The 18040-nt window shown below is 38.0% G+C and overlaps 1 protein-coding gene across 5 annotated transcripts in view; it reads left to right on the plus strand.

Annotated features, from left to right (window-relative positions):
- Nucleotides 1–18040, plus strand: part of LOC128864563 (protein eyes shut) — a 307203-nt gene that overhangs the window by 222434 nt on the left and 66729 nt on the right. For all 5 annotated transcript variants that reach the window (XM_054104288.1, XM_054104287.1, XM_054104289.1 and 2 more), the window contains one exon: nt 11127–11479. In XM_054104288.1, coding sequence (XP_053960263.1) covers nt 11127–11479 — 353 coding nt within the window. The remainder of the gene's footprint in view (nt 1–11126; nt 11480–18040) is intronic.

The raw sequence follows: 18040 nt of genomic DNA on the forward strand, positions 1-18040 counted from the left end.
GCGAATACGACTTGCAGACGCAGAAGCATGGATGATTACGTAGTAGTGTATATGTTTATTCATGTCTGCTATTGTATTTACCTCGATAACTTCGGTATATGTAAGTTTTCACTTAACAACAGTGTTATTGTTGATCCCAAAATGTTCAAGACACCCATCCATCAATCTTTGCTCCGTCAAGCAACAAACAATCAGCCAAAAAACAAATCAACACATTGCCGTGTAAACTCAGAGATCAGCATCAAATAAATGCATAAGCATGAAAGCATAGCAGAGTAGGGGAGCATTAAATAGTTTCTATGCAAAAATAGAGTAGTTAAAGCGTAATTCATAAGTTAAAGCATAATTGAAACATCGATGGTTAAATCTAAGGTATGGTGAGCTTAACTTCCTGCTAATACAATTCCTGACAGGTGATGGTTGCTACCAGATGTGCTTAAATCGCCTTAGGGTGCATGAGTCGCCTTTAATGCATATTTAATATAACGAACAAGTTTGAGAATCTCAATCAGATGTTAATTTAAAGTAAATTTTCCGAAAAAGACTTTTTTATATTCTCTTAATATTGAGCAGCGCGCCAGGAAATAAGCGCGCCTAAATTGCACATTGAGCAAGTTTTATTGTCTGTGGCAAATCTGTTGTGATTTAAAATTGGCATGCCACCTCTAGTCCTCAATATCCACGTGCTTGATTCTAATCCATATTTTTTTTAACAAATTAGACCTATAGACCAGTCTAATTCTTAATGTGTCCTACCAATACTTAAGACTTTTTGTATGTTCACACTCACCTTTGACTGATTGTGGTTTGTTAAAAGCAATGTTGCATCTTCTACCCACACTTCTGAGTGCATATTAACCATCCGCCAGATCACATAGTTTTTACTAAATAAGTTCTTGAAATCTCTAATCCAGAACACTTCTTTCTTTATAACAATTTTTAACAGATAATGTGGCAGCTGATTTTCTGAGTACATAAACAAAACTCTGTGCATATACTTAAGGAACAGTTCTTGTAGTTTGCCTTTGTGATCCGCTAACAAAATGATATCATCCGCATACATTAAAAGTCTAACATTTTTCTCTTCTATGTTTAATCCTCCTTCTAAGCTTTCATGTAAGTCATTTATGTAAAGCGCAAATAGTATTGGCGACATAAGCATCTCTGTTTGATGAACTCTTTTTTTGGAACACATCTGAGATGTCTGAGCCATTCCATACAACTGGCTTTGTATCGCTGTATAAGTATATTCTCTATGAACTTCACTACTTTTGTTGCAAGTCTAATATGATGCAGCTTATATATCAAGGCGTTTCTTGATACTCTATCAAACGCCGATTTAAAGTCGACAAACTTTCTTCTTTTCTCCGAATTTTAAATGAACAATAGCGGTTAAATTGAATATATTGAATATATTTCAAGATATTGTCGACTGTGGAGTAATCTTTCTGAAGTCGGTTCGATACTCCTTTAAAATATTATTTCTTTCAGTCCAAGAAGTTATTCCTCCATTAATTATGCCCATCATAACTTTAGCAATGCAGCGCATAAATGAAATTCCTTTGTAATTTTCCACTAGCCATTTAGCTCAACCACCTTCCGACAATTTATAAGTATTTAACGGTAGTAGGTTTAGTTCAACTTAAAATTCAATACTGACGGGCGAGCTTTCTAAAGGCTTTCAATGCTTCCTACTCTTACAAAACCAAAAAAAAAAAAAACAATTGATGGGCTCAGCAATCATCTAAACGACCTTGGTGGAATTCAACAAAACGCGTCAATAATTTGTTTCTTCTTCAAACTGAAAATGTAGCTGTTGTTGTAAATCTGAGGGCGTTCAATCCACACTAATTACGATATTACCCGTCGATAACCCATTAAGGTAGATAAAATGCCCAAATAACTGCATTTTATCTCGAATACTTCAAAATTCGGTTTCTCTAGTGTTAATTTGATTTTATTTATTTATAATTCCTGGGACTAATAATTCAAATTACAAGTTGAGAACAAAGAACCTAAGAACTTTATCTGTGCTTCCTGCGTTGGAATTTTTGTTGTGTGGAAAAAAATTGATTTCTATGGATAATGAAGGATGGGCATTCAATTAATATACACGGCGAATCAAAATTAATCATTAAATTTTATTATTGAATAACTCCTCTATCCTGCATTGCCACATCATCAAGGTGCTGCTCTCTGAAGTCCCTTTGTAACGAATTTAGCCAGATCAGTTGTGGTCTTTCTTTAGGCCTTGTTGGCTCAGTTATGTTCATGGCGAGTTTGACGATGTTGTCTTCGTCTCTATGCATTACGTGTGCATTTTATCTTAGCCTGGATTCTATCATTTTCTCGGAGATCGCTGCAATTTGCATATCTTCTCGTACTTTGATGTTTTTCACTTTGTCCACGCGCTTCATTCCTGTTGCCCAGCCAAGCATTTGAAATTCCGCCACGTGCATCTTCTGATTCTGCTTAGCTTGCCCAACATTTCGACCCGTAGAGCATTACTGGTCTCACGCAGGTTTTGTACACCTTTCCTTTAATCGTTAATGCTAATGGTGCAAAAAAAAATATTTTGAGTTATGGAAATCTTTTTTTTTTTACTTTTATGCGCTCCATTGCTTGCCTGTTTATCACTGCAGCTGTATAGTTCACCAGTTTCAAATATGATTGACGGGCGATGCCATTTGCTAGAATTATATATAAATCTTCCGACAGGGTGATACATATGCTTAATATTCATTTGTCTATTGCTACAGAAATGGCTGGTGTTGGAAATGGATTGTATTTTAGAAAATCAGAAATCAAAGCGAATTTTTAGCGACTTCAAATGGCAAAAAAGTGAAAAAAGCTGCTTAACTTTTATGGCAATTTTTTGAATGTTTTTTAAATTTTGGACAAAGTGGTTTTTGTTTTATGTGTTTTATAAAAAAATTTAAAAAAGTTTTATAAAAAACTTGTCAAAACTTTTCATTACGTATCACTGTTATTATTATAAACACAGGTGTCGCCCAAACTTCGTCTTCATTTTTGATAATTTTTTTGTTTTTTTTTGATGATGGAATTATCCATTTTATTCTATGGCAATGTATTCTGGTATTCGCTATATGAACAAAAATGTATAAAAACTATTTTTTTTTAATCGACACGAGTTTTGTGCTGCTTTAAAAGAGCACAATACATATTATAGCAAAATTAGACAGAGCTACAAAATTTCGTACCCAGAATTTCTCCAAATATTTGAAAATAATTTAAATTTGGGGATTATTTAAACTAAAAAGTTTGAAATTTCTATACAAAAATGTTGTATTAACTTTTTAAATTTTTTACCAAGTGTGAAGCTTTAAGTTATTTGGTTTTTGTCGTACTAAAATCAATATTTTTATATAAAAGGACACAAAATAAATAGTCAAAGTTTTACAAAATGTCCCACTGCTATTTTTGTGAGCGCTCCTGTACATGTGAAAGTAGATAGTTTTGTATTCTGTTACTGACAAAAACTCAGATCATACAGGTGGTGACGGCTCAGCGAAGCCCGATATATCATACATACATTTTTATCATCTGTATGAATATATTAAGGCAAAAGGTGTACTTATTTACCTTTATATATATGAATGTCACAACATATACATATCTCTGTATACAGACTTTTTACATATATATTCCAAGAACACTGTGTAACACATCCACCACGAACGAATTGCTTAGGCAGACTAAAAAAAAATAAAGGCACGATTGAAAAACAGTGAGGAATGAAGCGTCTCTCGACTGCAAAAAAATGTTCATGTCATCGATCTTTTTCGATTCTTTAAATTATGCCAGATACTACGCAGGTAATGTTTTGAAACCTTATTTATTTATGATGGACTACCTGCTGACTATATTTATTTATATTTTGAATAGCGTCCAATACATGCTAGTTAAAGATTACATTTATAAATATAATAAATAAATAAGAATAAATTTTTAAAAATTTTGAACGATATAAAATGAAAAATCGTTCATTCAAAACTGTGTGAAGCAGCAATTTTTAACTGCCAGTTCTGGGTTAAAATATAAATAATTATTTTTATTAACTGATCTACCCTTGATACAATAGGATTTTTGCCATCTCGAAACCAATAGAGTAAGAGACTTTCACTAAGCAACTTCGACACTATAGTCTACACAGATGGTTCAAAAGTGGACTGTGGTGTTAAAGCATTTATATATTTTTGAGAATAGATCTAATCTTAGAATTTAAAAATGTAGTATCTTCCAGGCGGAAGTATTGGCAATAGAGGAAGTTTCAAGTCTCATAGACTTCTCTTTTAAGACCAATTTCGCTATTCTTTCGAATAGCAAAGCTGCAATCCAGGCATCTCTAAACTGGTGGTACAAAGCAGAAACAGTCTTACCACCTTGAGCAATAACCATAATGCTACCTTAATCTGGGTCACGGGTCATCGGAATATGCAAAGAAAGGAAAAAGCTGACAAACTGTCGTTGAGGGAGATCTATCATGAATAAAATTCTTACAGAACAGGTATTCGGACCACTGAGTAAAATCCAAAACGCAATCTCCTCAAAATACCTACGAATCGCGAATTGTAGATGGAGAGATTAGACAACATGCAAAGCCCACCTACAACCACAAACAAACGTCAACATTGGTAAATACAATACAAAACGAAGTGTTGCCTGTAGACTCGCGGCAGTGACAACTGGCTTTTGGCCAAAAGGAGAGCAGGAAGCCAAAATGGGTATCCCTTACAATATATACTGTCATAGTTGTAATTAATCGCAGAAAAACGAAACTATTTTCCACTTCCTTTGAGAGTGTTCTGCCCTATGTAAGGCGAGCAAACCGCTTTTGAAAAATTCGAAAATCTGGCGATAGACGTTAACAAACTTAAACGGTTTACCAATCGCACAGACTGGATATAAGCGTGAAATAATAACTTGTAACTGATAATGAGAATGTGGCAATAAAATGGTGCGGATGCGATAATTCCCTCGCTCGATTCTTGGAGAATCAAACAAAAAATAATTTTTTTAAATAATCTTTAGAACCGAATATCTCGAAAACGATTTAAGCAAGTTTTTTAGAAACTAGGAGACATGTTTTTGTATACAGTAGTTTTTTAGTTCTTCTTAAAAATGTCAAAAATTATCTAAAAGTGTATAAAGGAATAAAAATAAATTAAAAAAAAATACTGTTAAGTATCTATTAGGAGTTTCCCGGTAATCCCGGTAATTAATATCCTTATTAAAGGATTTATGCTTTTGCAAAAGTTATCGCACGTCAGTCATATTTAACACTTGTAAGCTAGACAGCTGTAGTATAGAGACGGCCAAATAATGGAGCGCATAAGAATCAAAGTAAAGCCGTTCAGCAGTCAAACTCTGTTTATCTGTTTTTAGTAAAAAATATATTCAAAAGCAAGATTTATTAATTTTGCTCCACCTTGTATAACATATCCACAGCGCATATAAGTAGTTACGTATACGCACTGGCAACATTATCGATAAAAAGTGACAACAACTTTTATCATGATTTTTCTGGGTACTGAGTACCGCAGCACACACACCCATTCACGCTATTATTACATGCACTACCACTGATGCAACCCAAAACTATTACACAGCTACCCAGATTGTAATAAAAACGACTCATGACTCTCTGCTGAAAATGCTTAGTTACATACATTCATACATACTCTAGCACATGCATGTGAGTGTATTAAGTTAGCGTTTTACTCCGGCTGCAGCTCCAAATTAATATGTTATTAAAGAATTTTTCGTTGTTTATTTGTCATTTGCTTAAAATAGTCACAATATAATGGTCATAAAAACAGCAACAGAGAACTTCGAAAGTTTGGTGACATTTCGGCAGGCCACAGGAATATTTACATGTGTGCGGAAGCTTACGAGTGGCGCCTAATAAGTTCATGATAAGTTAAGATGCTTAGTGAATGAAAAAATGTTTTTATATGCTTATATTTTCCAATATAATCTCAAGTAAGCGGAATTCTCTTTTCACATCGCGATTTCTCCTTAATTCTCCTCAATTCGCAATTATACTGACCAGTTTCTGTGAATCACGTAGCTTTTAAGTCGTCCTTCACAACCCGAGTGCTGGAAATGAAGGGGTTAACTTGCAGATACAGCATATGCCGATTTGCCACGACTTCTCTATATGACTGTAACATGACCCTGACCCGGTAAATTAGCATAGTACGGGCCTCCAATTCATTCCTTGGTAGTCTGTAGTTCTTTTGCTATGCGTCCTTCTAAAAGGAGCATTCATCACAATTTGGGAACAACAACGGAAAATGCGTTAGGGAACATTAAAATGAATTTTCTTGAGCAGATATAGGCAATCTATTAAGCCCGCACAATAATCAAAGACAAAGCACATCGGCAACAGAGCACACCTAGACTCTAAGAACATGAGATTTATTAGTAAGCAACGAGACCAACAGGATGGAATGAGATCAATGAATTTTATCGAACCCAAAGCAAAGCGCACAAAAGCACTCTGAACAAACTCTATTCTATGTTATTAATATAGGCTGCATGAGACGGTCTCCTAACGAATACCGCGAATTCCAACTAGAACCCAACTAAGGACGATTACAACTATTTGAGAGTATAGGAATCAGAAAACGAAGAACTACTTCGACGAATAAAGTTCAATATAGCGAACGATTTAGAAACAATATAATTTATGTAAATGATGAAATAGGTATTTGAGTTCACTATTTGTTTTCAGTAGCGAATTATATATGTAAAGGTCCAATGACTCCGCCGGTCCATAAAAAGCACCAAACAGTCACACGTTGAGGATAGAGAGAGTTTTTAACAATAACTCGTGAATTTTCTGAGCTCCAGATCCGATAATTTTGTTTTTTGACGAAGCCACAGAGGTGGAAATGGGTCTCCTCACTGAAGATGATTTTTTAATGGAATTCCGGATCATTTTCATGCATTTGAACGACCCAATCAGCAAAAACACGACGTTGTTGATAATCGGCCGGCATGAGTTCTTGTGTTTACTGGACTTTTTAAGCCTTAAGACCCAAATCTTTATGCAAAATACGGTGTAATGACGTTTGTCGAATGCCTAATTCCAAAGAAAGACGAGGCATGGACAAACCTGGGTTTTCTTCAACACTTTCGGCTACAACAGCAATATTTTCGGTAGTTTTTGTGCGACGTGCACGGGTTTTATTCTTCACATCACTAACTTGTCCCAACAGCTCGAATTTTTTTACCAAATTCCGTATTGTGGTCCGACAAGGTGCTTCACGATGACCCAAAAATGTTCGAGTTTTACGAACCGTCTCTGCCAAATTTTCATCATGTTTTTAGTGAATGTTAATAGTTTCAATGCGTTGTTTAAGCGTATATCGTTTCATTTTTATTAATGGCGTAGTTTCTACTTATCAACTATCAAAAAATGACAGCTTCAAAAGTGGCATCTACGGAAATAGCGGGCTATTCAAAATAACACCTGTTATTGGAAAACACTTTACTAAAATGAAACCAAGTAAGGACTTGAAGCAATCACAAGTCTCACCGCAAGAACACCCAACGGACAATGTCTGGTAAGAATATCTACCAAATTTAAGAGCACCGCTCTTGTTAGTCTTAGAAGTTCCCTTGAACGCCCCCGATCTACCCGGAGCCAAAAGAATCTCGCGAGTTTATGCGACTACACTCTATCCCAGTGCTTGCTGAGTTGAAGAAAGGCCGTGTAATGGTATAAAGAAAATAAATGGTCAGTTTTTTCAGGTTGACGATTTTAAGCATTTTTTTTCTCAATTTGAAGTTGATGGTCACGGAGAAATATTAAAAGAAAATATTGATTAATGTAAGTGCAAATATAGTACAAAGATAAATGTATCAAAGGGTATTTGTGAGGGTTTACCGGAATCTGAATATGAAATATGCTTTTTACCAAAGCTGCCGCTAGGATACGCTTTGCGGAAAAAAACAGATAGGGAACTTAACAGCCGCCCCTCGTATTTCATTTCAGCAAACAGTAAGTTCATTCACACACATACTTATACTACCCACACAAGCCACACACTACTAACCAAAGTGCAAATATGCACTTACATACATACACTCACACATATACTAATACAAATAGTGACATATTTAATAACGGTATTTACTACTTTGGGGTTTTAGAATTTTATGTTGTTCGACTCGTGCACTACTGTGGAGTTTGGCTTAAAATGTAGGGTGTTTTTATAATTGAAACTTTCGTAATGAAAATCACAAAGCAAGCGTCGTGCTGCGCAAACTTTATTTGCTGGATTTCTAGATTTAATATAACTTATTGGAAATTAATTATCTGATTTTTAGACAAACTTAATTCATATATGACCAAAATAAATTCTAAATATGAAATGTAGAAAGCTACGACTGTTCAATACAAGACAGTTAAGATAATAAAGTGTGATGAATTTAGAGGTATCGGATTTTAAATTGAAACAAAATAACAAAAGTTCAAATTGATTGGGTAGCCTTTATTATTCTTGTGTAGAACTATTCATGAAATTAATTTTTTTTTACCGGTAAACAACAATTTTGAATGACTCGCCGGAAGACTTCGGTCGTATCTTGTGAATAAATTTACATATCCCCACAAATAAAAGTCCAAAGGTGTTATGTCACACGATTCACTGGTCCAAGACGAGTGATAAATTGTTTTATGGGCTGTATGCCAAGTAGCGCCGCCCGCCGTCTTGCTGGAACCAAATGTGTGGAGATCACGTGCTTCAATTTCTGGCATCAAAAAGTCGTTTGTCATAGCGCGATAGCATTCGCCCTTCACTTCGTCTTTGAAGAAATATGGGCCGATGATTCCTACAGCCCACATGTCGCACCAAACGAAAAAGTCAAAAAGAAAGACAAGACACACGCGACAGCGAGTCACCTTGTCTGAAACCTCCTTTGGTATCAAACTGCTCGTAGAGGTCCTGCCCAATTCAGACGGCTTTGCTGGTATTAAGCAATGACATTTTGCAAAGCCATATTGGACATCGTGGCATATAGACAAATCCTTTTCCTGATGTCGAATGCAGCTTTAAAATCAACAAAAAGACGATGTGTGTCGATTCTTCTTTCATGAGTCTTTCCTAAAACTTGTCGTATTATGAATATCTGGTCCATGGTGGACTTTTCAGGTCTAAAACCACACTGATAAGGTCCAATTAGTTGGTTGATTGTGGGCTTCAGCCTTTCACACCATCGGGATCTTCACATTTCCTGTGACATGCGCAGCTGTCACTGTTTAACAAGTTCGAGAAGTGTTCCCTCCGTAGCTCAAGCATGCTCTGGATGTCAGCCACCTGATCGCCGTCTTTGTTCTTACAGGAAGATGCCCCGGTCTTGAAACTTTCTGTAAGCCGCTGAAATTTCTGGTAGAATTCTCGGACGTTGTTCTTACTGGCCAGCATCTCAAGCTCCCCGCACTCACGTATTTCGGCATCTCGATTCTTCCTACTGATACCACCTTACGAATGATAAATAATTGGTCGAGTCTTTACTATGAGCTTGAAGCTTAGTTGTTGAATGAGCCGCCGACTACAGCTTTTCTATTTACGCTTTTAAGACAGATACCGTCCTGATTTCAAGGAGTTATACGATGCACTTAATCTGACTTTTGACAGAAAGCTACCGTAGAAACTCAATAACTCGATTGGCTGCAGAGAACCTCTTACTTACAACTATTTATTGGTTTTATAAAATTGTTATGAAAGCAAAACAGTGGAATGAAATCATCTTCTGGTGGAATCTTCTTCTAGTTAAATCCACTAGAGTTAGATAAACAGCAAAAGTATTGCCCTCATGATGTATTATACGTATCCACATGATCCACATTAAGGCACAACAGTAGCGACGCGGTCTACAAATTTGGCCACTATTAGGCCACAAAAGATCGGGGGAACGAAGTGCGATCCTCTTTTTATTCTATTTCTTCTTCTAAACAACAGACACTCAAAAATCTTAAAAACTTCGAATGGATCCCTGCAGTAAATGACGATTTTACACTTTACCACTTGCCCTCGTGAGGAGAACAGACGTTTGACTAAATTGAACTAAAACAACGGGCCAGATTTGACAATTTCTTCAATTCAAATATTTTTAAGTATTGATAAATCAAAAAACGTCACAGTTTGCAAGGCAACCCCAAAAACCAACAGAAGTTTGTAAAAATCTAGCATGAATTTAGGCGTCTCATAGATGCATAGGGAGCGCAGTGGCCTAACAAGGTTTAAGTTGAAATTCATAAAACTTTGCATTTCATATGCATTTGTTTTTAGTCATATTCGCATATGTATGTACATTAGGCCGGGTCGATTTGTGGGGAGGCAAAAAAATCGCCCATTGCTCTGTGAAAATCATATTCTAGGGATCAAAATAAGAAACTTTGCCGAAGGAACCATACCTCTAAAACGAATTCTGATGTCCCCCAATTTGGGTCGAACTTTTTAGTTTATTTTCTCATGTAAAGGCCAAAAATGGTGATATTTTGAAATGATTGTATGAGGAACCCCCCAGGGGAGTTCCAGGGGGTGTGCCACTGGCATGGGTGGATCAGCCGTCCAAAGCTAGTGGAGGTCGGTCATACATTTGGACTCGATTGGAGCACTCTAAATGGGTCAAAGTGGAATTTTTCGTTCGACTCAAATTGGGGGGCATCAGAATTCGTTTTAGAGGTATGGTTCCTTCGGCAATGTTTCTTATTTTGATCCCTAGAATACGATTTTCACAGAGCAATGAGCAATTTTTAAAACGACCCACCCTAATGTACATGCAACATGGCTTCTAATAAAAATTGCCACACACTGCAGGCGATGCATATTCAAATATGCAAACATAAATCCTTACCACTCGTATCAGAATGCTGCAGTTAAGCTCAAGCGGGCGTTGAAGTACTTTTGAAGAACTTTGGAAAACTTTCATGAACTTTAAATGAAAAACTTACCTCGGCATGAAACCACCGCTCATAGTTCGCCCCTTTTGACTTAACCCCAGAAAAGTAATTTTTATATTCAATTATTTTATTAAATTTATTAAATTACTTACTTTATTATTTAATTTCACTGCTTTTTCTCTTATTTCAGTGCGTTTGCCGCTTTGACCGCCAAGGTGCACTGTGCGAGTTACCCATCATCATCAAGAATGCCGCCTTCTCGGGCGATTCATATGTTTCGCACCGCATCCACAAGGACATACCGCATCATGAGTCATTGGATTCGGTGCTGCCGATGCATGTGCAACTGAAGGTGCGCACACGTGCCACAAATGGTCTGATAATGCTGGCCGCTGCTCAGGGTACCAAAGGCGGTCACTATATGGCCCTGTTCCTACAGAAGGGTCTATTACAATTCCAATTTTCTTGTGGCTTGCAAACGATGCTGCTGAGTGAGCTGGAGACACCGGTGAATACGGGCAATGAAATTACCATTCGAGCCGAGTAAGTATCGATTGTGTTAACTTGATAAGTTTAATTGAAAAAAAAAAACAATATATGCATATACATACATACATCCGGGCAGACATCAATATGTGTTTGTAAATTTTTGGCTAAGAAGCCTAAGCAGATGTGTAAATACACCCATCAAAAAAACCGAACCTCTTGGTCCAAAAAAATTTCATTGATGCTCAAATAGAATTTATGTTTTTATTAACAACTTTTGGGGAAGAAGTTTGACTGACTTGCAGTTTTATGCTGTCTTCGAACGCAAATATTTTTTCATGGCAGGTGGAAAGTCTGTTCCTATAATCGGATATTTCATGTCGAGTGAGTGGCAGTCACACTAAAACCCACTCAGCTACGACAGCCAAATGGCTGGCATAACAAAATTGTGTGATAGACTGGAAAAAACCTAATATTCGTTCTATTGAAAGACGCTTCTTCACAGGAATATGTTAATTTTGAGGTTACAACACAATCTGATCTCATTTCAATGAAGTTGTGGATTTATTAAACTAACCTCATATATTGGGTTGGGGAAAAAGTAATGACGTATTTTGTCAATTGAGCGCGACATTTAAACATATCTTGCGTTGTACTTATTGCCTCGGGTCACACTAAACGGCGATTTGAAGACGACAATTTGTACTACAAGTGCCTCTTTGACAGTGTTGTGATCGTACGTTTCAGTCTTAAGTTATAGCGCGTCAAAGATGGAGTCCACCAAGCAATAAATTCGTCATATTTTACGTTTTTACTACCTTAGAGGTAAAAATGCAACAAAGGCGGCGGCAAAAATTTGTGAAGTTTATGGGCCTGATACTGTAACGATTCGCACAGCACAGCGTTGGTTCAATCGATTTCGTTGTGGTACAGTAGATGTCGAAGGTACATCCCGCACTGGTGGCCAATCGTCGTAGAGACTGATAAAATCGTTGAAATTATCCAAAGAGACCAGCATGTGAGCATTCGCTCGATAAGTCAGGAACTAGGTGTAGACCACAAAACCGTTTGGAACCATTTGCAGATGATTGGATTCCAAAAAAAGCTGAATGCCACACGTGTTGACGCAAAAAAATCTCTTGGACCGAATTAACGCTTGCGATTCTCTGCTAAAACGGAACGAACTTCACCTATTTTTGAAGCGCATGGTGACTGGCGATGAAAAGTGGATCACGTACGACAACGCCAAGCGAAAAAGATCGTGGTCGAGAAGCGGCGAGCCGGCCCAAACCATCGCCAAGCCCGGATTGGCCGCTGTGTGTTTGGTGGGATTGGAAGGGAATTATCCATTATGAGCTGCTCAACTATGGCCAGACCCTTAATTCGGTCCTTTACTGTGAGCAATTTGACCGTTTGAAGCAGACAATTGACCAGAAGCGGCCAGAATTGGTCAATAGGAATGGTGTTCTGTTCCACCAGGACAACACTCGTCCTCACACTTCTCTTTGATGACCCGCCAGAAGCTACGGGAGCTCGGATGGGATGTCCTATCGCACCCACCATATAGTCCGGACCTGGCACCAAGTGACTATCATCTCTTCCGGTCGATGCAAAACGCCCTTGGTGATACCAAGTTGGCCTCAAAAGAGGCTTGTGAAAACTGGTTGACTGAGTGCAAATAAGGAGGGGGGATTTTATAAAGGGGGGATAATGAAGTTGCCTTCTAAATGGCAACAAGTTTGCGAACAAAACGGGGCATATTTGACTTGAATCGGATAATTCAAAGTACGTTAAATAAAGCGTCCAATTTCTATCGCAAATACGACATTTCTTTTTCCCCAACCCAATATATGGATTACATAGAGATATAGAAGTAGGCTTAAGCGGGCCGAGCAATTGGTGAGGGTCACTCTATGGTTGGTTGGTTGGTTTAAGTGGTGATTCTCAAAGAATCCAATTAGCGCTTCTGCACCATTTTACCACATCCTCACTACCACCAAGTTATACGGTTATTCCTTTACGACTATCTCCAGTCTGTGCGATTGAGAAACCTTATAAGGCTGTTAACGTTCATACCATACAGATCTTCGAGGTTTTCAAAAAGCGGTTTGCCACGGGCTCCCATACTCGCCTTGCATAGGGCAGCACACTCACAAAGGAAGTGGAAGATAATTTCATTTATCCGAGGTTGATTACGACTATTATCGTATACATTGTAAGGGATACCCAGTTTGGCTGCCTGCTCTCCCATGGATCAGAAGCCAGTTATCCCTGCCGTGGGTCTATACACCTTCCTTAACTTTTGTTTGTGTTTGTACGTGTTCCATAAAGTTCTGCTAACTCGACATGTTTTTTGGTCTCTTCATCTACAATACACGATTCGTAGGTATTTTGAGGAGATTGCACTCTTTATTGCATCCAGTAGTATGAATACCGATTCTGCAAGAATGTTACTCATGACAACAATCAGTCTGCTAGTTTGTCTGCTTTTTCGTTTCCTTCAAAATTCCAATGTCCGGTCCCGGCTTATAGCACCGACTACGGCGCGCTCACGGCCTATATTTAGTCAGGTGTGATGAGGCCCTAATGAAGGCACACGCACCCAAACATCGATGCCTATTATGCTTAAGATGCCTATTATACGTGAAAGGAATGGCAATGGAGAAATGGGTTTATTATGCAATTATTCATGTCGAATGATTCATGTAAAACCCGGACCGATAATCAGCCAAGGTGGGAATATGCGAACATATTTATATATTTCATATATAATAGATTAAGTAGCGGAAACTTGCACGCAACATGGCATTAAATTTTATATAAGAAAGCAGCTGAACCAACCACAAAGCGTAATAATCCGCGCCCAATTCGAACTGCGAATGTGCGCCTTTAGTGGCAACCTCTGTCGCCTAAAACATAAAAAGAATACCACTGCCATCGTGCGCATATTAGTCCACTTGCATATCTAATTAAAATCCATTAATACCCACAACAATCCCGAATCACGATGTCGAACTTACCAGCTATGCAATGAAGCATTCCAAGTAAGAGTAGGCTTACCTTCAAGCAATTGAACTGATCAACCGCGACTCCACTTAGCAACCAAACAACGCAAACAGCCTGGCAACGAGCTCACACACACACACGCACACACACGGATTGGCATGCACCTGCAAAGGTAGGCAGTCACAGACCAGAACAAAACCACAGCAAGGCGCAAATCAAACCATACCAACTAACTAAACAGGCAACGACCACTCAACAGACAAATCAATGCAAATACTCGGAGATCCTACAATTGTTCCGGAGAACAATAACAATAAAAGCAACAAAAACAATGACTGTAACGTTGGCAAAGGCGAAAGCATCGAGGACGACTGCGACGAGAATTGTTATCGCACTATAATTATCGTAATTGCGTACACACGACGGCGATGGGTGTTAAAGAGGTAGCCAGAAGGAATAGAGTGTAGAGCATAGAGAAGAGGTGGGTTGATTGCCAGCGGTTCGATTGAGTAATTGGTACTAAGAGCGAAGGCGATAAGCATTAGTGGAGAGTGGGGTGGTTAGACACAAATCGTTGCCGAAGGACATCGTTTTGGCGTGAAAGCTCATTAAGGCTAAAAGCGGTAATTTCATGAGAATGCTCTTCCGCTTCCATTGCCATGCTCATCTACTTGTATTTACATACAAACCCCGGTAGCAAACTGTGACCGTCTTTACTGCTGTTTTAGCCTTTAGGGGTGTTTATTCTTTGTCTCGTATAAGTTTATTTATTTGCGGTTAACATTTTACGTGAGCCCTGCTATTTGCCTTTTGGGTTTCTGGGTTTCTTTTGGCAAAATAAGTACTTTCTTGTTTTCTTTTTCATGCTTGCTTAACTACTTATTTCTCTATTTGCGGTGTTGGGGAAATAGTCTCTGGAGGGCAATAAATGTATTGTTTTGTCGCTTTTTTCTTGAAGACTGCAACGCCCCCCTCGAGCAGTTGGCAAGTTATAAAAACACACTTGTGTACATAAACATGTGCATCGTTATGTGTACACATACATACATATATACCGTCAATGGATATACATACATACATGTATACGAGTATGTACGCATTTGCTTGTATCGCCCCGGGCTTGATGCCCTTAAAATGCCATATACCATTATTATCGATGAATAAGTGGCATTAAGCAGCCAAATGGTCAAGAGAGCCTTGGGCCGAAATGTTCAAATGGTCTACTCGAGTAATACACTTCAAACGCTTATGATCCCTTTTACGTAACTGCACATTGGGTGTTGAATATAATAGAGATATTCCATGTCGAAACCAAGCGAGATGATATATTTCAGGCTCCGATGGGGACCAAGAGTGAAGTGCACGAAAATTACGCATTAAATTATTTTCTGCGCAGAATAACATAAACTTAAAATTACAATACCCTTGGGCACAAATGCGCGCGGATATGAAAAAACTAAATGAATTGCGAAAAAATGAATAAATGTTTTTTGAAATCAAGATGTGCGAACAAATTTTTTTCGGATATTTGACTTACACAACCAGTCAAACTTCTACCCTTTGCTTTATTTGCTTACCTGGGGAGCCCCATTGTGGTACGCAGGAAAGATTTCTGGTGTTCTATCCTCACCTGTCAATCTTTTGGCGAAATCAACCAGTCCCTCCAGCGAAACTGTGCCTAAACTGTACAAGTGAGAGAAGAAGTGGTGCCTCAGAAATATTAAATGCAGGCTTCCATTCGTAAGAAGGCATTCGTACAGAAACTGCCAAATGAATTAGCTCTTCCTTATTCCTGCAGCTTCCAAAGAAATCTTTATAGGTGTATCCGAATCAGGCTCCTAAATGGCCATTAACTCAAAACTCTAATAGTATTTCCGTAAGTTCTACTTTGAGTGTCTCAGTAAGTTACGTATTACTCATTCATCACCATGATGACCGCGATACTCTGCACGTATCTGAATTAGTCTACCTACTCTTAGCAGCTACTCTAGCCTACACCACTTCTGCAAGTAGATAATTTGAAAAGGCTTTTACAAAAAGACTCCATTCACCAAGTTCTGTCCCAAATCCTCTTCGTTATCTTTCCGAAACACTACTATGACCCGAGAGACACCAAAGCTTCACGCCGTGCTTTCGAAGAGATTGTTCGCGGAGCGTCTAGAGCAGATTCATTGCAATAATTTTTAGGCGAATACTCTGGAGTCTATACGTCCATGGAACGCCATTTTCACTTCGTGGGTATAATTTTACCTGTTTGGTTTACAACGCGTGTGTTAACCGACTATTGAGAAAGTGTGGCCTGAATTTCGGGTTGAGCTCGTTTACGGGTTTATTTATTCGAGTTTGATAGCTCGTAAGATTTGTTAGGGCACGATAGTGGGGTGCAGCTAAAAACATCTTGGGAAATTATTGAGCTCGGAAACTCTTGAAAATAGTCGCTATCATTGCGGAGAGCTTTTTGATGCGTCGCATTGATGCATGATTTAGACTCTGGAATGAGCTCCTGTTCGAAGATACTAATTGAGGCTTGTAGCTCGGGTGACACAGTTCTGACTTGGTGAGTCTTACTGCCGAGGACACTAGCGCACTTCTCTGGTATATATTAACAGTATGACCCCTGTAGGATGTTGTTAAGTGTTTTATAATAACGTGACCTTAGTGCACCTCACTCTTTAAAATATCTCATTTAGATCTAAACCGCTTAGAAAAGGTTGAAATGGTATTTTCGTATAACGAACACAGCCACTTTTACTACAAGCTTGATAAGTCCAAATACTTTTCTCGCTTTCTTGATACCACCCTAAAGACGTATGTTTAGAAGTGTCGTAGAATCAATATAAGCCAATCGACCTTAAGCCAAGTATATTTAGACGTTTTCTCAGTCTGCAGTGAACCAAAACAAAAATATCTGTAAATGTTCATAAATTGCGCTTAGTGAGGTTAAGGAATGTTGTCAATAGTTTCTCTTGCATCCTTCCATATTTCATATTGTTTTATCTCTGCTAAAATTCTCTCAGTAGTCTTCATGTGTTCTTTTTTAATGGCATGTGATCCCACTGCAACGAAATGCTTGAACTTGATCTTATTGATGTTTTTGTTCCAGCTCCTCTTGCCAACTTATCTGTTTCTTCGTTTCTTGTATGCCTCCTCGACCTGTGACCCAGAGAAGCTCAATTGTATTATTTGCAGCTAGAGTATTTAGCCTCTCTACGCATTCAAATGGCAATGAAGGTTTTACCTCAGATAGTGAACCAGTTTTTAAGGCATAAAAAAATGATCAGCGATCTGCTAGTATACAGTGATTAAACCTCTCAACACCCAATTATTGGAGATTAGAAGATGGATTATTGGAGATTAGAAGTGGATGGAAATTCAAGAAGATGGTAACTTTGCCGTGAAGTAATTGTACATTTGGGAGATAACTTAGGAAAGTTACGAAATAGCGAAAATTTCTAAGCAAAAATAAAAAGTGAGGTTAAGTTCATGTAAAAAAATTACATAATGGTAAAGGAAAAGAAAGAAAATTGTTTGTAAGGAAAACATTTTAACATTCCTCTACAATTACATACATCAGCATAAAACCTGATTTTGTCTCATTTACTGACTACCGTA

The sequence above is a fragment of the Anastrepha ludens genome, chromosome 5 (genome assembly GCF_028408465.1).
Source record: "Anastrepha ludens isolate Willacy chromosome 5, idAnaLude1.1, whole genome shotgun sequence".
Taxonomy (NCBI): Eukaryota; Metazoa; Arthropoda; class Insecta; order Diptera; family Tephritidae; genus Anastrepha; species Anastrepha ludens.